The 23,051-nt window shown below is 45.8% G+C and overlaps 2 protein-coding genes across 3 annotated transcripts in view; both read left to right on the top strand.

Annotated features, from left to right (window-relative positions):
- The first annotated feature begins 2,748 nt into the window (after window positions 1-2,748).
- TMEM61 (transmembrane protein 61) lies at window positions 2,749-19,719 on the top strand. The gene is made up of 3 exons (XM_084636139.1): window positions 2,749-2,887; window positions 8,257-8,621; window positions 17,185-19,719. The coding sequence occupies exons 2-3, from the start codon at window positions 8,272-8,274 to the stop codon at window positions 17,468-17,470; spliced, it is 636 nt and encodes a 211-aa protein (XP_084492265.1). The 5' UTR covers window positions 2,749-2,887; window positions 8,257-8,271; the 3' UTR covers window positions 17,471-19,719.
- The window catches only part of BSND (barttin CLCNK type accessory subunit beta), a 31,750-nt gene continuing 11,448 nt past the window's right edge, over window positions 2,750-23,051 (top strand). Inside the window, exon 1 of one of the 2 annotated variants that reach the window (XM_084636137.1) lies at window positions 2,750-2,891. Coding sequence is in view for 1 of the 2 variants with exons in the window: in XM_084636136.1 (XP_084492262.1) it covers window positions 20,138-20,185 (48 nt within the window). In the remaining variant the exon portion in view is untranslated. Of the gene's footprint in view, window positions 2,892-20,016; window positions 20,186-23,051 lie in introns of those variants that run through there. The other variant, XM_084636136.1, reaches the window with a different exon arrangement.

Raw genomic sequence — 23,051 nt, 5'->3', positions numbered from 1 at the left:
TCTTTTGCGATTCTGGGACTCCATCATGGTCACTTCTGCTGATGAGCTCTGCATGGTCACCTGCAGCTTGCCACGCTGGCCAAACAGGAAACGAGATTCAAAAGTTTGCAGTTCTTTTCCTGTCTACCTGGCCAGTGCATCTGAGTTGAGAGTGCTGTCCAGAGCGGTCACAATGGAGCACTCTGGGATAGCTCCTGGAGGCCAATACCGTCGAATTGTGTCCACAGTACCCCAAATTCGACCCGGCAAGGCCGATTTAAGCGCTAATCCACTTGTCAGGGGTGGAGTACGGAAATCGATTTTAAGACCCCTTTAAGTCGAACTAAAGGGCTTCATCGCGTGGACGGGTGCAGGTTTACATCGATTTAACGCTGCTAAATTCGACCTAAAGTCCTAGTGTAGACCAGGGCTTAGAAATCTTGAAATTTTGGGAGCAATACCTTGGCTCTTTTGGTGGCACATCTTCACGTTAACGTTTCATCACGTGCATCTTTCAAAACAGGGTACTTGGGTGACATCTCTGGAGGACTCTTCAAATGTCTCTCTCTTTTTTGAAGTTTGTCATGGGCAATAGTAATCAATTCGACTCCTTCCAGAAGGCACATTAGTTCCTTTTGAAAGTAATTGTTCACAGGAGCAAACTCTTTCAAAATCAGGACTCTCCCTGCACCACCCTAGTATGCATGAAGGTGACATTGCATACATTGCTTACTGATGCACCGTGTTTTGAAATGACAACACTCAAACATAGACAACGCCTATAAATTCAGACCGCAGAATGAAGAAACACTCACGTCAACTGAAAAATCATGATTTCAAAGCCATTTGGAACGCTTGTAGTTTGTTTATAATTCTGATATTTAACACCTACATAGAACCCTTTACTGAGAGCCATAAACTGCTTTGCAAACATGAATGTACCAGGTTTAGGTGGAGGCAGCATAGACTAGTGGCTAGAAGTGAGATTCAATATTACTGGGTTCTATTCTACGCTCTGCTTCTGTGTGAACGTGGGCAGGTCACTTACTCTCTCTGTGCCTCCGTTTTTCCCTCTGGAAATTGGGGAGACTGACCACTTTTGTAATGATGTTTGTGGGTGAAAGGTGTTGTATACTTGTAAAGTGTTAATTCATTATTCATTATTACAGTGGTTAAGTTTTGCAGCACTCTTACAGGGAAGTAAGTGAGCTACAGAGGTGTTTAGCTGTTTCTGGGGAGAAACATGACAGCTCTTAAGCACCACACAGCAACACTATACAGAGGCACAGGACAATTTCTGGTCATGCATGTCAAATTTTACAGAATCTCACCTGTTAAAAAGCCTATAAATCCAGATATCAAACAGAACAATAAAGGTGGACAAGTCGCCAAACCTTAGACTGGAACACCCTCAAACTTCACACTTGTTTGGAATCCAGATCCACAGGTGATTCGAGCCACTGCCAATTAAAAGTATTCAGCCTGAAAACGTAGGCCAGAAACAGGGAACACTAGGTCTCTATCTCCGGTGCTTATGTGGCCCCCAGTACCACAATCACAATCTTTAATGACGCAGCACCACTGCGAGGCAGGGAAATGCGCCCATCCCTCATCTACAGGGAACAGAGGCACACAGAGGCTAAGTGACTTGCTCAAGGTCACACAGTAAGGTTGTGGCAGAGCACGGACTGCACCCCAGCTCTCCCCATGCCTGGGCATGTGCCCTAACCACTAGATCATCCTTTCTTCGCTACCCTCAGCCTCTAACTGCCCCACTGCTGTTTGTTTGTTTGTTTCTGTGCTGGCTTGTGCTCAGAGCTAGTGCCTTTCCTGCAGCGTGGCCCACTCCAAACATTCAAAAATGGTGAGTCTGCCCCGCCCCACATCATGAGATTAGCTTAAAATCAGGAGATTAAGAAAACAACAACAATACAGTTCGGGTTCTTTTTATTTGCTTTCTCCTTTTTGAGCTGGTGTTTTCCAGCGTCTTTGTTGTAACCTAACGGGCTAGGCTTGCTTGTTTTTCAGTGAAAATTGAGCTTGTCGTGTAATGGCATCACTTTATCGCTCATGCTCCCAGTAGGATGGGAAAGGGAAGGTGAATCAACAGCGAAAACGGAGCAGCCGGCCAGCCTTACTGAATTCTTGGAAGCGGGCTGCCGCCTCACTTGACAAGGCGAGCCGAGCAGAAACAGGCAGGCTCCGAGGCAGGAGCGGCGGCACAGACGGGTTGCCACACGCAGGGCTTTTCCTGAGTGGAGGCAACGAGGACTTCGGTGAAACATCCGTAGCTTTGGGGGGCGGGGGCATTTGATGGGGTTCCCATGGCGTTCTGCCCACATAATGGGATTGTGGGCGAATGGTTTTGCCCTGATTCCTGTCAGGGCAAGATCAAGCGTGTACGGAGGACAAGCTTTCCGCGGGGGAGGGCGGGGGGCCTACTGCAGGCTGGGGTGTGGCTGGCTAGGCAGCAGGACGAGCTCTGTAGCCACGCTCCCTTGATGAGAACAGACTTTCCAAAGGAGTGCCCGTGGAATGAGCAGAGGGCGGGGTGGGAGGGGTTTGCTCGTTTGCATGAAGGATCCTGTGCAGCAGCATCACTTGCGACTCTGAGATTACAGCAGCTGCTCGTGCTTTGTTTTGTGACTTTTTTTTTTGTTGGTTTGTTTTTTGCACTAGCTCAGTGGGAGCCTCTCTCCTCTCCGCTGGGGGGCGCTGCTCTTGCCAAAATTTTCTTTGTCGGCACTGGGGAGCTTGGACTGTCGGACTGGGACCTGTGTACGCAAGGCTAGCCTTCCCCGGAGCCGATCCGTCTAGTGCTCTGGCCCCTGCTGCTAGAGGAGTTTCAGTTGCTGCTCTCCAGGCCCTCTGTCAGCTGAGCGGATGGGGGGGTATCTGAGGCTGTGAGGTGGGTGAGTACCCCCTACTTTGCCTCCCAGCCCTAGGTGTGCATAAGGGAAGGGAGGAGCAGTGCTTGTTAGCGACTTTGCACCACGAAGATGTTAGAAACTCAGAGGGGAATAGGATGTAGTCTCTTGTTGGTGGGGTTGCTTAACATCCAGATTTGACTGACAACAGTCAATATAAAGTGCCCTCTTTTTAAAAAGAGTTGTGATCCCTATGGGCTGAGTTAGGTAGGCACTGTGCCCTGCTCTGTTAATCAGAACTTGCCATGTTGCATAATTCTATCCCCAGTCATTTATGTTACCAGTTTCCAAAAGACCATGGCCCACAAGTTCAGGTATGTCCCTTAATTTTTGAGTGGACTGGGCACCACTCTTCTCATCCTTCTTTAGTCCCCCAGAGCACACAACGTCAGCAATGCTTTTTGAAAACATGGTTGCATATCCCACTGTAGAAGTGCTTCCATCTTGCAAATCTGCCATCAGGGCATGTGATCTCATCTCCAGCCCACATGTAGGAGGTTAATATATTAGCAGAGTTACTTGAATGCTGTGTTAAAACTCAACCAGTATTTTGATTTTGTTTTGCACTGAAATATATATAAATCTCTCTCTCTCAAATCTCACCTAGATGGAACCTTCTTAAACACGCCAACTTCTCAGCCTACTTTGTTTTCTTAATTGTATTCCTGGTAATTGTATTTGTGAGCATTAAAAGCATCAAGAGTGCACAGATGAGAGACTGGCAGTGGAGGTGGAGTCATACTTTCTCTTGATATGGGGGAAATTCAAGCCTCATTCTGTCTCTTGTGGCTCTGGATAAGACAGTTTTTCTAACTAACCGTAGATCTTATGAATCATCATCTGTATAACTGTATGGGGGATGCAATATCTAAATATCTTGTTGGAGACATCTATAGTAATAATAGTTGTATATGGAACATACAAATATGTTTTCCCCCATAAGGATTGTTTAGAATCAGGTCAAAGGGTTTTCTCTTTATGGATTAATATAGGAAATGGGGTGGGTGGATGGGGGAACAAGCTATCTAAGTGTCTCATTGGCTTGGTGACAGTATTTGAAATTAGTAATTAGCCATCCTTGGTGGGAGGAGGGGTGCTCTCAGTGCATCCTTTTCTTGGAATTTGTTTGATAATACCTGACATGACTCATTTTGGTGCATTCTGAAGAGCAGCTATGTCTTTTGCTTTGGAACTATGTGAACCAGGGAGAACCGTAGTCTCTTGTAGATATGGTTTTAGCCATAGCCACAGAGAGGGATAAAATCCTTTCCCTCTTCCCCCTGCTTCTCTGTCCTCTTTCCCCTTCAGCTCGCACATTGGGATAAACATTAAATGTTTGAGAAGCCTTTTAAAAATGCCTATGCTGCACGTTTTGTTGTTGTGGGTGTAGTAAAAAAAACGGTGTGGTGGTGGTGGTGGGAACAGAGGTGGGGTGTCAGAGCAGGAACCTGTCGTGTTGAAAAAAATCATCCTCTTGGATCCAGCCTGAGGCAGGCAGGGGGTGTGGGTGGGTGGGTGAGGAAAGCTTGCGCTGTCACTACCTGTGCTGTGCCTATTATGTCAAGAGAGAACTTTATTCTCTAGAGCTGTCAATCTATCACACTTCACAAGCACCAAGACTCCCTTCAGTTCTTAACCTCCCCCACGCAGTAATTCTGGAAGACAGAACTGAAGAGCGTTCTCGGGGTTATTTGCATACAAAATAATGAACAGGCATCTACTGGATTTAAGATAAAACCTCTCCTCTCCTCTTCAAGATATCTTTATACTGTTTAGGGCCCTGCATCTTCACTCCTACCCATGAGAGCAATGTGGGCAGCACGCGGGGCAGGAATCCACCCATCTGAAGCTGATTGCAGAATCCTGAGCCAGGCCCCCAACAAATCATGTGTTGGGGAAATAATGAATATGGAGGTGCTTTTCTTTGCTTTCTGGGCCTTCAGGGTGCACTTAGCTCATGTTTTCAAGCTTTTCTCCATAACTATTTAGGTTAGAATCTTATTTTTTGTTAAATGGAAGTTGAGATTTTCATGTCATCACTTGACTCCAGGAGCTGGGGCTTTAACAAAAAACACGAACTATCACAAGACTCATGATAAAATCATGACAGTTGGTGATGCTGCAATTGCAGGATCAAGGCCTTTAACTTTAAATACTTTGTTAGCTATGTTAATTGAAGCCCTGAATATACAAATCTTCCAAATGGTCTTAGACTATGAAAGTCAATTGAAAAGCCTCCTAAGTGGGAGAAGAAAACAAACACTTCAGTGCTTTTGAGAGGAAGTGGTGTTTTGAAGGGGACTCTGGTATTGAAGCCTTTTGATTGAAGGTTAAATTGCTCATTGAGATACTGAGGAGGGTCTCACGTTCAAAGGCTCCCTGATCCTGCAATCTGAGATGTGTTGGTGGATTTCTGCATCCAGCTGAAATTCCATTGGTGGGATGGATTTGACTGTTGGATCAAAGGGCTGAATTTTGAATTGGCATCTGAACTTCACTAAATTTGGGATTACTTAGATCCAGGGACTTTGGTGTGAGGCTCTTTGCTAATATTTCCATAAAAAAATCATTTTTCTTCGTTATTATTTCATTCATTTGAAAAAAAAAATCAGTAGAATTTAATGCTCACAAAAAATGCTCAACTGACAAACTCTGGAGACCAGAGTCCTCTATATATGCATGATGAGGTACCACACTTCAAGGACAGCACATGGGCAAACTTCTCCATGCTACCCTGCTTATGTACCCTTAGGCTGCACTGGAGGGGTCACGTTCATAGTAAAGTTCAATCTCCCTCTCCAGTCAATCCATCCACTGCTTTCTCTGCTTAGGTTGCCAGCGATGGTACCAATTCCAATATGTTGATCTGTCTACTTACACACATGAGACACTAATTCATTTTACAATGACCACTAATCAGTTAGCAGATGGTAATTTTGGCTTAATGCCAGCCTGGGATGGATTGGAACCCATGACCTCAAGCTGAAAGATGTATCATGTTATCCGTCCTCTGAGTCATCCAGGCTTCTGGTGACTTTAATAAATCTTACTTCTCATCTTCGCTCTTCATTAAATGTGGATCAGATCACATAGCATTTCTTTCACTACCAAGTAATTCAGGTTTCCATTAGTTGGCTCGTCTGATAAGTAGCTGCAGTTTTGACAATGCTGAACTGATCTTGAACTTTTGGACATTTACTGCTGCTTTTTACTTAACTACAGCTCGTGGGTTACAGATGTGGTATGGATTCATCTGGCTACTCAGTTTTGAAGATGATCTTCAAGCTAATTTGTAACGTGAAAAATGAGGTTAAATGAATATCACTGCAGCAAAAATACAGTAAAGGGCAGCCTCACCGCTCATGGAAAGCTGTTGAACCACCGTATTCAGTTTGTGTAGCATATCAGCTGTATTCTTTCCCCCGCATTCTTTTTACTATAAGCATATACATTATTATTATTAATTTAGTATTACAGTGCCTTGTACAGGCCCAACCAAGTTTGGAGCCCCAGGTGACAGGCACTGTACACACACAGGTAATGTCGCATTTTACAGAGGGGAAAAATCCCATATTTAACAAATAGACATAATCTGAACCAGTTGCCAAAAGCCATTAAAATTCCAACTCAGGTAGCAAGGGCTTCCTGTATCCCACAATTTCGTAGCCACAGAATTGGACTCCAGAAGCTATCTTTTCAGTCTAAACAATATTGTTTCTGACCCTGGTGGTTTTGAAGTTTACACAGATCACACTGTCAAGGTTAGTTGAGACCATGATGCCTTCATGCAGCTGCAGAAAACAATAGCTCTATGTGATGTGAATTTCCTTGTTCATGTCAAGGTGTTTTGACTCTAAACCCTAACGATGGCATAAATGTTAATGCTGCTGAGCATTTCAACAGAAGCATCCGTCTAATTTGCTTATCCCTCAATCCCAAAATGCCAGCCATCCCCAAAACCCCATATCTAGCTACTAAACTTCTCCCCTTACCCCCAATACCTTTTACCATGCAGAGATGCACCATCAATACATGTGCAATATCACAAACTGAGACTGCAGGAGAGAGAAAATAAATTACATTTAATTTCAAAATAAATGTATATTTTCTTATTTAAATGAAACTGCCAGAGAATTAGAACCAAGGCACCTTACTACGGAATTGGGGTCCAACTTGTTGAGGAGTGCATGGGAAAAGCAATGATTTGTTTGCCCTCCAAAAGTGCTTAGCTTATACCTGGCAGACAGATCCCTGACTCTTAAGGTGGTTGCTCATTGACTCCTATTAAAATCCTAGCTTGGAACTCAGTCTTTGATAGGAACTCTGCGATTGCCAGGTGCTGTAGACCAAGGGTATATCTGCACTGCAGCCTAGGTAGACGGACTTGGGTTAGCTCCGCTGGAGTTAGCGTACTAAGAATATCAGTGTTGACATTGTGGCACCGGTGGTGGCTTGCGCTAGCCACCCAAGCTTGGATCAACCCAGCCTCCTGGATGCGAGCTCAGGCAGCTTATTTATTGCTTTGGATGTCTTCCTGGTTTGCCAGCATCTTAGAGTTTATTCTATTGAAGCTACCCACAATAATGAAATTAATTGCAGTGGGGTAAATGCATGTAGATATACACGAGTCTTAGTGTTCTAACTTTCAGCTGGAGAACTAACTCAGAGAGCAAGAGTGCAGCGTAGCCTGATCTATCCCTAGCTGTGCTTCGGTCAGGATACCTGCTGTCCCTGAGCCAGTGTTTTACAGTCACCACTCAGATGAGAAAACATGTAATAATTGTATCTGATTTGGAAGGTATGGCAGCTTAGGTTTATATCCTTTCCCCTAACATCTTGGAAAGAGCTTTGACCATAAAACAATCTGGCACTTTTCCAAGCTGGGAGGAAGTCTGGAGTGAAATCCAAAGACAAAAAAATATGCAAATCTCTGGAGCTGACAGACACCAATTCTGGATTTTCATCTAGCCTGGATAGGAATGTTAGACTTTTTATTTTTAAAGACTGTAAAGATATTTACAAGGTTGCTGAAGGGTTCACAGGCCCAAAGCTATAGCTATCTTTACTCTTGGGTTCAGGGGGCCAAATTCCCTCCTCAGACACATGTTCAACTCCCATTTGAAATGGTGGGAACTGCATATGTGAGAGGAGAGTTTGGCCCATAGTAAGCAATTTAAGAGGACACTGAAGTCTCTAAGCCACAGAGTGGTCTTTGCTTGACAGCTGTCCCATCTGGAAGGTCCTGCCTTTTGGAAACCATGACAGCATCCCTATCACCTCAGTCCCTTTCCTTTATTTCAGCATGACCTAGGCCCTGTCACCTTTTCCTTTTGACCTGTGTGATATCTAGGCCTCTGGCTGTAGAATGGCTGCTTCTTTCCGCTATGGAGTGACCATCACTGGAGCTATCCTGCTGGTGACAGGAACACTTTGTTTTGCCTGGTGGAGCGATGGAGAGGTGGGACCCACGTCTAATAACGATGCTATGGCTGTGCCTCATGGAGAAGCCAAAGTGGTGCCGAACTCCTCCTCCTCTAATGCACTGCTCAGGTCTGTCAGCTTCTTCTGCTGTGGCATCGGTGGCATCCTCCTCCTCTTTGGGCTTCTGTGGTCGGTGAAAGCAAACGCTCGGGGGATGTCTCGACACTATCAGTACCACTTCTCTAGAGACCTACACTACTTCACCGTGGAACCTCTTGATAAAAGGACATGCAGGTTAGTGCAATCTCTGCTACCGATGGCTTTCAAAAGGGAAACAATGTTTTTTAAATACGAGTTCTTTTAAACCCTAGTTTTCATTGATTTTTAGGATTTCCAAGACCGGACAATAAGTAACTTACATGATTAAACTACCATATAATAAAGCTGAGTATTTATGTAGGATTTTAGATTTTCAAAGCACTGATCAAACATAACCTCCCTCACAAAGGAGATGGGAGGGTTAGTTAAGTACTACTTACTCCAGTGTAGCCAACTATCAGGATTTTTAATCACAAGTATTCACTGTTTCTCTGAAAGCCCCAGCTCCTGGAATCAAGAGACTCTCAGCCTTTCTTTCTTTCTTAGTAAGTTTCTAGCTTTCATGGCTTCAGAGACAAGCTTGAAAATGTGACCTGAGTGAACTCTAAAGGCTCAGAAACCAGAGAGTAAATAAAAGAATTCCAAACTCACGGTTTTTAAGCCAAACACATGATTTGTGGGGCCCGACTCACAATGTTTGGGGTTGGCAATACCTTAGTACATACCCTTTTCCTACTGTGGGCCACTAGGAGATTACTACCTTAAGAAGACAGCTCTCTATGCCAATTCCACATTATCCCTATGGTAACTCTAGTCCTTGGTTATTTTAAAAGATAATATTAGGACTGCATCAAGACAAGGTAGAAATAAGCTCACTTTGTTGTGATGGATGCTGCTGCTCAGATATATTTCCCATTGACCACTTTGTGTCTGCAGTATATTTCCTCTCCACAGGGGTAGGACTGTGTGCTCATTAGCATCAATACTCCTGTAATTCTCTGTAGTCTTAATTGCTTTGTTCCTGTCAGGTTGCTTCGCAATTTGGCTCATGTTTGCTGCTGCTTCATAGCTGGTGTCATCAGGAAATGTGGTTGTGATTCTTTTTACCCTCAAAGGAACAACCACCAGACAGATTGTCTCTGTGACAGGTTTCAGGTTTTGTGTCATGACCCAACAAGCTGAAGACTACAAGAGACAGATTCTTCTGCAAGAATCTGTGCAATTGAACCCTTCTGGCAGGGCACAACTGCCTCTTGTTTCACTTGCCTGCGCTCCATTATTGTGACAGGTACAGCTCTGCAAACTGCTTGGAAGTGTTGTGTGGCTCAACAGTGCTGTTTGAGAAACTATGGGATGCCATAAATATTAGGGCTGGGAAAAAATGATTTGTGACATTCAACCTGATCATCCTGCATTGGGTTGGGGGCTTTTGCTTTAGGAACAGCTCTCTCAGCTGGTGCGAATCAGCAACTGAGCCTCCCTCAAATCCCATGGGAGTCTGGTCCATTGCCCAGTTGCTTAGTTGCGAGCCTTTTCCTTTTGCCTAACCTCAACTCTTCCCTCCTAAACTTTAGGGGAGGGCTGGAAGTATACCACTGACTGTAGCAGATGTTGATTTCCGGGCACGTACCACCACCAGGAGCATGTGGCCTTTCATAGAATCATAGAATATCAGGGTTGGAAGGGACCTCAGGAGGTCATCTAGTCCAACCCCCTGCTCAAAGCAGGACCAATCCCCAACTAAATCATCCCAGCCAGGGTTTTGTCAAGCCTGACCTTAAAAACTTCTAAGGAAGGAGATTCCACAACCTCCCTAGGTAACTCATTCCAGTGTTTCACCACCCTCCTAGTGAAAAAGTTTTTCCTAATATCCAACCTAAACCTCTCCCACTGCAACTTGAGACCATTACTCCTTGTCCTGTCATCTGCTACCATTGAGAACAGTCTAGATCCATCCTCTTTGGAACCACCTTTCAGGTAGTTGAAAGCAGCTATCAAATCCCCTCTCATTCTTCTCTTCTGTGGACTAAACAATCCCAGTTCCCTCAGCCTCTCCTCATAAGTCATGTGTTCCAGTCCCCTAATCATTTTTGTTGCCCTCCGCTGGACTCTCTCCAATTTTTCCACATCCTTCTTGTAGTGTGGGGCCCAAAACTGGACACAGTACTCCAGATGAGGCCTCACTAATGTCGAATAGAGGGGAACGATCATGTCCCTCGATCTGCTGGCAATGCCCCTACTTATACATCCCAAAATGCCATTGGCCTTCTTGGCAACAAGGACACACTGTTGACTCATATCCAGCTTCTCGTCCACTGTAACCCCTAGGTCCTTTTCTGCAGAACTGCTGCCTAGCTGCTCGGTCCCTAGTCTGTAGCGGTGCATGGGATTCTTCCGTCCTAAGTGCAGGACTCTGCACTTGTCCTTGTTGAACCTCATCAGATTTCTTTTGGCCCAGTCCTCCAATTTGTCTAGGTCCCTCTGTATCCTATCCCTACCCTCCAGCGTATCTAGCTCTCCTCCCAGTTTAGTGTCATCCACACCATCCTCCAGATCATTTATGAAGATATTGAACAAAACCGGCCCCAGGACCGACCCTTGGGGCACTCTGCTTGATATTGGCTGCCAACTAGATATGGAGCCATTGATCACTACCTGTTGAGCCTGACAATCTAGCCAACTTTCTACCCACCTTATAGTGCATTCATCCAGCCCATACTTCTTTAACTTGCTGACAAGAATACTGTGGGAAACAGTGTCAAAAGCTTTGCTAAAGTCAAGGAACAACACGTCCACTGCTTTCCCTTCATCCACAGAACCAGTTATCTCGTCATAGAAGGCAATTAGATTAGTCAGGCATGACTTGCCCTTGGTGAATCCATGCTGACTGTTCCTGATCACTTTCCTCTCCTGTAAGTGCTTCAGAATTGATTCCTTGAGGACCTGCTCCATGATTTTTCCGGGGACTGAGGTGAGGCTGACTGGCCTGTAGTTCCCAGGATCCTCCTTCTTCCCTTTTTTAAAGATGGGCACTACATTAGCCTTTTTCCAGTCGTCTGGGACTTCCCCGGATCGCCATGAGTTTTCAAAGATAATGGCCAATGGCTCTGCAATCACATCCGCCAACTCCTTTAGCACTCTCGGATGCAATGCATCCGGCCCCATGGACTTGTGCACGTCCAGCTTTTCTAAATAGTCCCGAACCACTTCTCTCTCCACAGAGGGCTGGTCACCTCCTCCCCATGCTGTGCTGCCCAGTGCAGTAGTCTGGGAGCTGACCTTGTTTGTGAAGACAGAGGCAAAAAAAGTATTGAGTACATTAGCTTTTTCCACATCCTCTGTCACTAGGTTGCCTCCCTCATTCAGTAAGGGGCCCACACTTTCCTTAACTTTCTTCTTGTTGCCAACATACCTAAAGAAACCCTTCTTGTTACTCTTAACATCTCTTGCTAGCTGCAACTCCAGATGTGATTTGGCCTTCCTGATTTCACTCCTGCATGCCCGAGCAATATTTTTATACTCATCCCTGGTCATTTGTCCAATCTTCCACTTCTTGTAAGCTTCTTTTGTGTTTAAGATCAGCAAGGATTTCACTGTTAAGCCAACCTGGTCGCCTGCCATATTTACTATTCTTTCTACACATCGGGATTGTTTGTTCCTGTAACCTCAATAAGGATTCTTTAAAATAAAGCCAGCTCTCCTGGACTCCTTTCCCCCTCATGTTATTCTCCCAGGGGTTCTTGCCCATCAGTTCCCTGAGGGAGTCAAAGTCTGCTTTTCTGAAGTCCAGGGTCCGTATTCTGCTGCTTTCCTTTCCTCCTTGTGTCAGGATCCTGAACTCTACCATCCCATGGTCACTGCCTCCCAGGTTCCCATCCACTTTTGCTTCCCCTACTAATTCTTCCTGGTTTGTGAGCAGCAGGTCAAGAAGAGCTCTGCCCCTATTTGGTTCCTCCAGCACTTGCACCAGGAAATTGTCCCCTACATTTTCCAAAAACTTCCTGGATTGTTTGTGCACCGCTGTATTGCTCTCCCAGCAGATATCAGGGTGATTGAAGTCTCCCATGAGAACCAGGGCATTCGATCTAGTAGCTTCTGCGAGTTGCCGGAACAAAGCCTCGTCCACCTCATCCCCCTGGTCTGGTGGTCTATAGCACACTCCCACCATGACACCACCCTTGGTGCTCACACTTCTAAACTTAATCCAGAGACTCTCAGGTTTTTCTGCAGTTTCATACCGGAGCTCTGAGCAGTCATACTGCTCTCTTACATACAGTGCAACTCCCCCACCTTTTCTGCCCTGCCTGTCCTTCCTGAACAGCTTATATCCATCCATGACAGTACTCCAGTCATGTGAGTTATCCCACCAAGTCTCTGTTATTCCAATCACATCATAATTCCTTGACTTTGCCAGGACTTCCAGTTCTCCCTGCTTGTTTCCCAGGCTTCTTGCATTTGTATATAGGCACTTGAGATAACTTGCTGTTTGTCCTGCTTTCTTAGTATGAGGCAGGAGCCCTCCCCTTTCACGTTCTCCTGCTCGTGCTTCCTCCCGGTATTCCACTTCCCCACTTACCTTAGGGCTTTGGTCTCCTTCCCCGGTGAACCTAGTTTAAAGCCCTCCTCACTAGGTTAGCCAGCCTGCTCGCGAAGATGCTCTTCCCTCTCTTCGTTAGGTGGAGCCCGTCCCTGCCTAGCACTCCTCTTTCTTGGAACACAATCCCATGGGTCAAAGAATTCAAAGCCTTCTCTCAGACACCACCTGCGTAGCCATTCGTTGACTTCCATGATTCGACAGTCTCTACCCAGGCCTTTTCCTTCCACGGGGAGGGTGGACGAGAAGACCACTTGTGCCTCAAACTCCTTTATCCTTCTTTCCAGAGCCACGTAGTCTGCAGTGATCTGCTCAAGGTCCTTCTTGGCAGTATCATTGGTGCCCACGTGGAGAAGCAGGAAGGGGTAGTGATCCGAGGGCTTGATGAGTCTCGGCAGTCTCTCCGTCACATCGCGAATCCTAGCTCCTGGCAAGCAGCAGACTTCTCAGTTTTCCCGGTCGGGGCGGCAGATAGATTTCAATACAATAGGAATTGCTGGGCCTTGCTCGTGATGTAATCAAACCTAGCGTCCTTCAGGCCAGCTGGCTCTGCCCATGTACGTGCTGATCTTAGCCACCTTTCTTGCAGCACCATATGCAGAAGGATATTTCAAGATGCTGTTTTAGGAATAATAGTGGGCATCTCACCACAGCATGTGGCAGCGGTTTTCATTGACCTTGCCGTCCATACAACTAATCTTAGTCATCTTAAATAGAAGCAAGTTGTATTGGACACAGGGTAAAAAAAACCAACACACACACAGGAGAAAATCATCACAACTAACTGCTAAGTAGAACGGAAATGCAGTTAGACAAAAGACCTGATCCAAAGTCCATTAAGGTCAGTGGAAAGATTCCCACTGATTTTGATGGGCTTTGGGGCAGACTCCCCAGCACCCCAAAATGCACATTTAGCTAGGTACTCTTCACCCAGTTTGAATCTCTGGGACTTGTTCCCAGTTCTGAATCAAAACCATTTTTTCTTCTGTACTCATGCTCTCTGTCTCTGAGTGACTTCAGGGATATTTTTGAAAACAAAATAAATCACCAAGGGGAAAAAAAGCTTGTAGAAGTGTCTTCTATAAATCAGGCTATGGGAAAAATAAGTCTAAAAGGAACATAAGCACTTACTGTAAAAATTCTCTCTTGGGACACAAAGTACAGGCTCCTGATCATCCAGAGGCTTTTTGGGAAGCTTTTTAAAATCCAGGGCCAGAGACTCAGCTGGTTCCAATCAGTGTAGTTCCTTTGGCTTCAGTGGAACTACACTGATGCACACCAGCTGAGGTCTGGCCCACTAATTTTGGCCCTTCTCCTGTACTACCCCCATGACCTGGTGGTGATTAGCCCAGTACTATGGGTTCACCACAAACACACAGTTCAGCAAAGAAAGCTTTGCCGTTGTGAACGAGCTCCTTCCACCCCAGCAGCTGTGTTGGCTTTTGCACTTGGAAACCTTTGAACAGAGCAGGGCAGAGAAAGGTCATTCTGTTTCATGGAGGATTGTGATATTTTTAAATTGGTGGTTTCATTCCAAATCCGAATGAAACCAAAATTCTCCACAAAGGGAACGGATCCCCAACTCCAGGGCAGTCTGCTTGGTGTCTACCCCAGAGCTGCAGGCCCTGGAAGACCTAGGGTCCCCTGCTCTAAGGCCACCTGGCAGATAGGCTGCCCTGGAGACATAGACCTGGGGAGCTCTGGGCTCCCCATTTTTGTGCCTGTCTGGCAGGTGGGCTGCTGAGGAGCTGGGTGGGCGAGCAGGCAGGAGCCAGGCAGGTTTCAGTCAAATCCCTGCCTTCATCAGAAGTGAATGTCTCTGTGAAATGTTTTGTTTTCCACAGATCAGCAAATTCCAGTGAACAAATGTGTTCTTGGAATTTTCCCACCCAGTTTCTATTGAACGTCCCACAGCCGGCCTGGGGCAACTTGTTGACTTACAAAACTTGTTTGTTTAAAAAGGCCAGTTTCTCACCATAAGCTAATTGGGCAAATTCTGGCTTGCAACTGTATTAGCCCTGCTGAGAGCCTGAGAAGCCTGTTGACTGGTGTGTGGGTGTGAAGAGCTCCATGTAAAGAGCTGCACACAAGAAGCCCCTTGCCGTGCACAGCAAGAAGAAATGTATTGGTCCTACAAACCCCAGGAACAATGCTGGATGTTACTATTATTTATATTATCATAGCGCCTAGGAGCCCTCGTCATGGACCAGGACCCTATCGTGCTTGGGGCTGCACAAACAGAATTCTTGAGCATCATCTACTACCACCTTATCTACTAACTATTTACCTATATGCAGACGTTTCCATTTATAGAGCACTCCTGTAACAGACGGCAACTCTAACAGTGTTGGTGCTAGGGCAGGACTGAGACCCGTTGGCAGGGCAGTGTAGGACAGCTTGCACAGCGGCTGTCTGGGTGCTGCCTGGTCTGTGGATAATTCAGGTAAACACCTCACATGTAAACTTCATTGTGTTCCATTCTAATGATGAAAGTCTCCTGGGGTGACACATGCCCACCTTGTTCTGGCATTCAGTCCCAAGTTTTTGGCTCCCTTAGGTACAATAGTCTACAGACTAAGGAAGAATCATGGCGTGATGTTTTCATGAGATCCCACAGGGTTTCTCTGGAGCGTGTGTGTATATGTGTGTCACCATGTCCTAACACTGCAATACAAACCTCAAGTCTCAAGCCAGGCCCTTTTACAGGTTTAACTGAGAGGTTTGTGGTCATGGCCTTACACACATTTCCCACCCGCTTTGAAAAATAATCTTCCCTTCAAGGAAAGGGGAAGTGAGAAGATCAAAGGTTGTGCAAATGTTTTACCTGTACACAGCCTATGTTTACTCAGCAAAACAAAATTGAAAGGCACAAACATTGTGTTTTTCCCAGGTTCTCCGCACTGCTGATTAGTTAATGATTAACATTGGACACTATTAATACCTAATAAATAATAATAATATAATATGTATTTGGCTTGTGGCAGCACCCAGAGACCCCAGACAGGATCTGAAAGGCACTTGGACAGCCCCAGTCTCTCCTGCAATAACTTCCATACCCATGACTGCTTTTGGAACCCTCATCCTCCCTTTCCTCCATTTTCCCTGCTTTCATTTGCCACACTCCCTTCTTGCCTCTTGTTTCAAACTATACCTGATCAGGCAGGAATGCAACCTAGCAGCATGTTTGTACTGTCCTTGGCAAGTTAGCACAAAAAGATCTTGGTTCGTCACTGGGGTCTTTGGTTCTAAACTACGTGAAGATTTTTTTAAAGACATAAATAAAGTCAGCTAGCCCCAACTGCAACAGAATCTAGGCATCACTGGCTGGCTGAATCCCTCTAGACATCACAGCAGAAGTAAACGCTAAAGAGCAATTTGAAGGAGAGGGTGGGAAGGAAGCTTGAAGCTATAGCATCTCTCCAGGTCTCCTGAAAATCAGCTGCACGATCATGTCAGATCAGGAGAGGCCCATATTTTGGGATGCCCAAACGCACAACTTGTCGATGCTGTAGAGTATTAACAGTTTCTCACTTTTCGACACACTGTTATAAACACCACCACATGGTGCAGAGTGGCAATGGACCAAAATTGCCTTCAGCACTGTGTGCCTTCAGACACTTATGATGGGGTTTCTCAAATGTCTTTCATTAAAGTGGACCACGCTTTCATGAAGAAAATTTCTCTTGAAACAGCTCCCTTGACTTCCATGTGATGATAATAACAATTGCTTACATTAGGAAGTAATATGTAGCCACACTTTAACACAATGCTTAGCATCTGGAATGGAGGAGAAGCCACCAGCACCAGGGGCACAGTAGAAGTTGTTAGATGCTGAGCACTTCTGCAACTTTTGTGTCCAGCAAGCACTCTGTACACCACCACCAAGTCTCCTGCAGGCTCACTTTGGGACCACAGTCTAAGGACCTCTGGTTTAATAATTGTGACTATTCTTATGCAATTGGTAGTGGTAGGTTCCCCCCACCCCCTGTTAAAGAAAGCGTAACCTGGTCAAATTCAAACCTCTCTTGAGTTTTGGAGCAACTGCTAGCTAATGCGATAGCTACTTTTACCTGGTCCATGTACTTCATTATAAATCCTATTTTATAATCTGATGCATTTGATTTGGTTTAGCTTGATGCAGGTTTGCTTTGCTTTTTGTTTCAGTGCCTGGGATGCCAATGCTATCCCCACCTATGAAGAAGCCCTGAACTGCAGGCCTGCTCAAAGTACCCTCGGTTATATACCACCTCATGGTGGGAAGGAGGAGACTACACCCCCTCTGTATGGAGACTTAGATGAGGATGATACGTGGCCAGGTTGCCGCAGACGCAGCTCCTCAGACAGTGTACTGCTCAGGACCATGCCATCCAGGAGGGAAACAGAGTCACAGGGTGAGCCCAGCGCTACACCACCGCCCAGCTACGAAGACATCAGTGTACATGGCGTGTGATCTATGAACCACATACAATGCGTTGGACTCTATAGATTGCTGCCTCGTCTGTTTGCTTTGGAGCCTGTCCTTTCCTTCTCTAAAGTAATGATCATGAAGTGAGAGGGGAAACATAAATCAGCTATTCAGATCAAAATGGCTTTTCTGTCTTTTCTAGGAGTAAATCCAGAATAATTACAGTAAATCCAGATAATCTCAATGCTGCCATTTTCTGAGTTGTGTGGATAATCAGAATGTTTTCAAGCTTTCATATTTTTAATACAATTACTGATGATTGCAAATATTTGACAGGTAGCAGGACAGAGAAGAAAATATTTTTGAGAATCTAGGATGCCTGTTGAAATGCATGGGGAAATCTTTACAAGAGAGATCCAGCCAAGACTAGCATCTTAGGGTAACATTTTTATAAAAGCCTGGTAACTTAGGTGCCTAAGTGCCATCTTAAGAAATGATTTAGTCACTAAGCAGGCTAAGCTGCCTTGCCACTCAGTGACACCAGCTAAGATTTTCAGTGGTGATTTTTGGGTGTCCCGTATAAGACCCTTTAAAGGGGTTTGATTTTCAGATGGTGCTGAGCAACTCGCCTCTGAAAAACAGGTTCTTAAGGAGCCTCAAGTTGAGCACCACAAACTTGAGACATCCGAAATCATCAGTTTCTTTTGAAAAGCTTGGCCTTGGCTCCTAGGTGCTGAATGTACTTTTGACAACATTTCCCTAAGTCATTCGGCTCCGAGGTTGTTCTAGTAGATAAGAACGCTGGGACTTAAGCTTTAGCCAACCATTGGTCATGAGCTGAAGTGCTCAGCACCTCTGAAAATCCAGCCAGTATAGTGTGTATATATATGGCAAAAATGTGCTTACTTCAATAGATTGTTCGCCCAAGAGGAAAAAAAACCCAGCTTCCCTGTTCTGCGAGCAATGCAAGACAAACTCTCCCAAATAACATCTTGTGGGGAATCCTTGATACTAATTAGCTAATGAGTCGAAGACAGAGCTTTATAATCTGAGTGGCTTGTATTCAGCCTGCTGTCCCGCAAAGTCAATCACTTTGCTGCTGTCTCATGGAAAACCCATGAGCTCCAGAAACAGCTGTGGGGCACACTTCTGGCAATTGCAGGAGAATAGGGGAGAGGTAGTGTTGTCACTTTTATGGATGGCAATGATGACTAGCCAGTGTACTTTATGACTGTCATTCGCCATACACACGGACACAAATATAGGAAGTGCAGAGTTCTCGCTGTCGTGGGAAATCACACATAAGGCAGTGGGAGAAAGCAAGCCTATAAAATCACCATGGTGACACATATCAAAGCATTAATGGGCGGGAAGCAATCAAGCAGCTTCAGGGAATCAAAATGTATGACCATTTTAGAGTGAGACTAAGCTAGATCCTCAGACAGTGTAAATTCACAGAGTGCCATGGCCACAGAGGAACTACGCGGATTACACCAGCTAAGAATCTGTCCCCAAGCCTTTGGAGCATTGCCTCTTTAGTGGAAAGTCTGCCACTGAGTCCACAGGAGTGAACCTCTCCCCAGAGCTTACAGTAAATGCTTCACATTCAGACTGGAATTGTGTAAAAGAATTTGTAGTTGCAAAATAAAAATCTCCTGTCAAAATTGTTGCAAAGTTTTAGGCATTCCCTGTATGTGGGAATTGCCAGGATCCTGATGGAACCTTTATGATTCTGTGTGCGTATGCCGATAAGATTCTCTAGAGACATGAGGCGATGAAGAAGAGTAGCGTGTAGTCATTGCTTTTGTGTGTGTGCTGGGGTTGTGGGGTCTCTATTTTCTAGTTGATTTATTTCTCCTTTATGGGGCGGGGAGGGGCTTGTCTCCTCCTATTTCTTGGGCTGGGAGGGGTTGGATTTTTTTTGTTTTTTAAGGAATTTTTGCTTGGTTCTTTTGTTGTTGCAAACTGAAGTTAATGGACAATCTTCCCCCCATAAAAATATTAAAGCAAAAATAAAGTATATACTGTGCTTACAATTAATTTTCCAAAACTGTGACCAAATAATTGCTTATAAAGGACATTTATTCATATCTCAGCTGTTTCCTGTTTGTTCTCCCCTCCCAACAAATGACCCCAAATACTTATGCGACTTCACTTACTGCCTTTTGGTCTTAAGCATGTAGTAGAGTTTTTTTGTATTTGTGTTTGATTTTTACCTAGTGCACTATCACTGTACACCCAGAGCCACTTAAATATGTTATACAGTTTCAATAAACAAATGCTCATCTAAGCCAGCCGTGAAGGCCAGATAAAGTATAGGCTGTTGTCATTTGATCCTTGGCATCTAAGCAACAAACTCTGTAAAAGAGGGATTGTTGTAGGGTTTCTTCTGGCAGAAGGCCCATAACCTTAGATGTGTCCTCGTCAGAGGACGTTTAGGTTGTGAAGTGCTCTGCAGACCCCATAGTAGATATGGAAGAACAATTCAAGGACCTGCTCTGCATGTGTGGTTCAACAGCCTTAAAACAGCACTGCTTCTAATAAATAATCTCTCACTAGCTGGGGATGGTGGACAATATCCAAAGCCTAATCAGTCCCCACGCTCAGCACAGACAGAACTGATGTAATTTCACTCCTTGCAAGCCATCTTCTAAGACTAACACTTACTAGTGTGTGAAGGAAGGCCTGTCTCACGAAGAACCTCCACATTCAATGAGAGATCCACATTCAATGAGAGAAACTTTGAAGGACGTTGCTGAGGTATTTTTCAAATATTGTTTTTGCTCTCTCTGACCATGAAAAGCTGTTTTCCTGCCATTATCTTTGATCCTTCCCTCCCTCCTGCACTCCCACTGACTCTTTATGGCAGGGTAGCTGGCAGTTGGTTTTTTTGTATTTATTTACAAAGAGATTGGAGCATTTGTTTGGGAAATAGAGCCAAAGAGAATTCCAGAGCCTGTACAAACAGACAGAAGATAAAGACAAGGTCAGATGAATCTTGGGTCTTATCACCAGCCTTAACAAAACCAGAAGGGCAGCAACAGAGAACTGGAGTGAAAAAACTTACTTACCTCATGGGATCTGCTTGTCCTTAACCCCTCGGTGCCTGAGACTCCCTACAGGGCAGAGCTCTTAAAATCATAATGATTGTGTCTCAGTAATTTAATACTTTGCAATTCTCTTGCATCTTCCACCTGAGGATCTCACCATGACTTACAAACTGGATCATTGGACTAAGCCTGGTAGGGCCCCTCTGAGGTAGGGTGGTAGAATTATCCCCATTTTGCAGGTGGAAGGACTGAGACGGAGAGGGCTCAGTCATGGCAGTGTTTCCCAGGCTGCTCCTGGAGCAGCATAGCGGATTGTAACCCAGACTCCCTGTTTCCTCTGGCGGCAGGGGGGACATACACTGGGCCAGCCCTATACCTGGTGCAAGGTACAGCTGCTGGCACGCTGGCCCCACTGCTGCCCAGTGCCTGCTGGGGAGGGTATGTGTGCAAAGCCAAGGCCTCGCTCACTCTCATGCCTCACTCATCTGCGGGAGAAGGGGAGCAGGAGCTTTGCAATGGCTGTTTCCCCATCTCCTCAGGCTCCTACCATTGATTTAGGGAAGTGCCTTCCACCCCCCATATTCTACGGTGTGGGGGCACAGAGCGGGCCCTGATCTGACCTAGAGAGTGTGACTCGCCCAAGGCCATGGGCTCAATCTGCAGTCCCATCACAAAGCAATATTTGGACCATATCTAGAATGGGTGAATGCAGGGTTTAAATTCTCATAGATTATTTCCTGGGGCTCGGGGTTTCTGCCCCATGGGTTTGAAAATATTTACTAGAGCTCTGCTCTGGACACCTCTGGTTGAATTTAAGCCCTGGTGCATGTAGAGTTGTCACTAGCGTGGCTTCCCTGGCTGGTGTAGGCAGGTTTGTTTAGAAAACAGTCCTTCCTGAGGTTCTTCTTATCATCATGGGCATGGGCTATCAGGGCATGTCTGCCTAGGAACTGTGCACCCTCTCTCCTCCAAGGACATTTCTGGCTCATAGACAAAAAGTCTGTGGGCCTGATTTTCCACTGCTTTGAATCTGACTGCACAACCTGCAAGGCAGTGAGAGGTGGGCCCCAGGAGCCTACAAAGGAAATAGGGCTAGCTGGGTCTGGCCTGCAGCTGGGAATTAGCCTGCATGAGCTTCTGCTGGGATATCATAGAATATCAGGGTTGGAAGGGACCTCAGGAGGTCATCTAGTTCAACCCCCTGCTCAAAGCAGGACCTAATCCCCAACTAAATCAAATGAATGATACAGGGAAAGTTCAACCTACTGCCAAGAAAATTGCCCCTGCTCAGACTTCCTGGAAAACCAGAGAACTCAAGATCACAGGGAGTCCATTTCCCCCGAAGGTACATTGCCACAGCTGCATTAGCATTAACATTTGAGCTTCCTTTTTAATCTTCTCTCTAGTTACCAATCCCATGCCATTCTATGAATGTCTCTTAGAGCCACCAAAATCAAAGCCAGCTGCTCAGCACTTACGAGCAAACACACCGAAGCACCTAAAAGAGGAGATTATAACCAACCAGCTTTGTTTTAAATGCATGAGAAATACAATGTCCTTTTAATTTAAAACCCCTCCGTGGGCTTTCATGTCAGGCTGCCCTCTAATCCTGGTGCCCCCCCCCCTTCTAGCATAATTACCACCCTCTTTAAAAAGCATCAAGGCTGCATCTAGCTTCAGAGATTCCAAGGCCAGAAGGGACCACTGTGATCACATAGTCAGCCCTCCTGTGGCACACAGGTTATAGATTAAGGATATGCACACCATTGTAGCTACAGGAATTCCTTTACACCCGAACAACCCCTAATGCTGCACCAGCGCAGACTGGGGCTTACATTGGTGCTGCTGAATTTTGTACTAAAGCCAGCTGCACTGAGACATCATTGGGGGCAGAGCCAGCGTCACTACATTATTGCAGTGTGGATTTCCTTCATATAGACAGTGCCCCAATGGCCGAGTTGCAGAGTGGGCTCTGCAACAAAGGCCGTGAGTATTCTCTGTCAGGGGCTGTGCTGGTATCAGGGTACGTTCAGGCCAAGTCTACACAATGAGCATTTTACTGGCATAGGAATACCAGCTTACCCTGCTGGCAAAGCACCGCTAGTGTGGACACAGCTCTCCTGGCAAAGCGGCACTGTGTTCCGGTACAGACACGCCACCCCAGGAATGAAACAAGCTATACCAGTAGAAGTGCGTCTGCTCTAGAGACCTCTGCTTGGGGAACTATGCCGGGCAGGGAATCACACCGCTTCACACCCCAGACCAACACAGCTATGTCGGCAGAAGCCTGTAGCATGACCCCGGCCTCAGGCTGTCAAAAGACACCAATCTGGGATCTACCAGCCATTGGCAGGGGGGTCGCTCAGTCAGCCTCAGACAGACTGGTGCCGGTCTGTGGGAAATGCGCCCACCTTCCCATCCAGCTCTGAGGAGTCCTCTCCAGGCAGGCTTTGCAGGGATCTGGCTTCTCAGAGCTGGTGGGATGGCTGGGCTCCTCTCCCACAAAGCTGGGGGTGGAAAATAGCAAAATGGGCACCTTGGTGCGGTAACCTCCCCTTTCTGTGTGTGTGGGGTGT

This window comes from Lepidochelys olivacea (genome assembly GCF_965140295.1).
Source record: "Lepidochelys olivacea isolate rLepOli2 genome assembly, chromosome: 8".
NCBI lineage: Eukaryota > Metazoa > Chordata > Testudines > Cheloniidae > Lepidochelys > Lepidochelys olivacea.
Note: the sequence above shows the minus strand (reverse complement) of the source record. Positions and strands in the feature narration are given on the sequence as shown.

What these genes read in the sequence shown, in the direction of transcription:
- TMEM61 (XM_084636139.1), top strand. Translation starts at nt 8,272, where the DNA reads ATGGCTGCTTCTTTCCGCTATGGAGTGACCATCACTGGAGCTATCCTG. An exon ending in CTTGATAAAAGGACATGCAG is followed by an intron (nt 8,622 to 17,184) that starts GTTAGTGCAATC and finishes TTTTTGTTTCAG; the next exon opens with TGCCTGGGATGCCAATGCTA.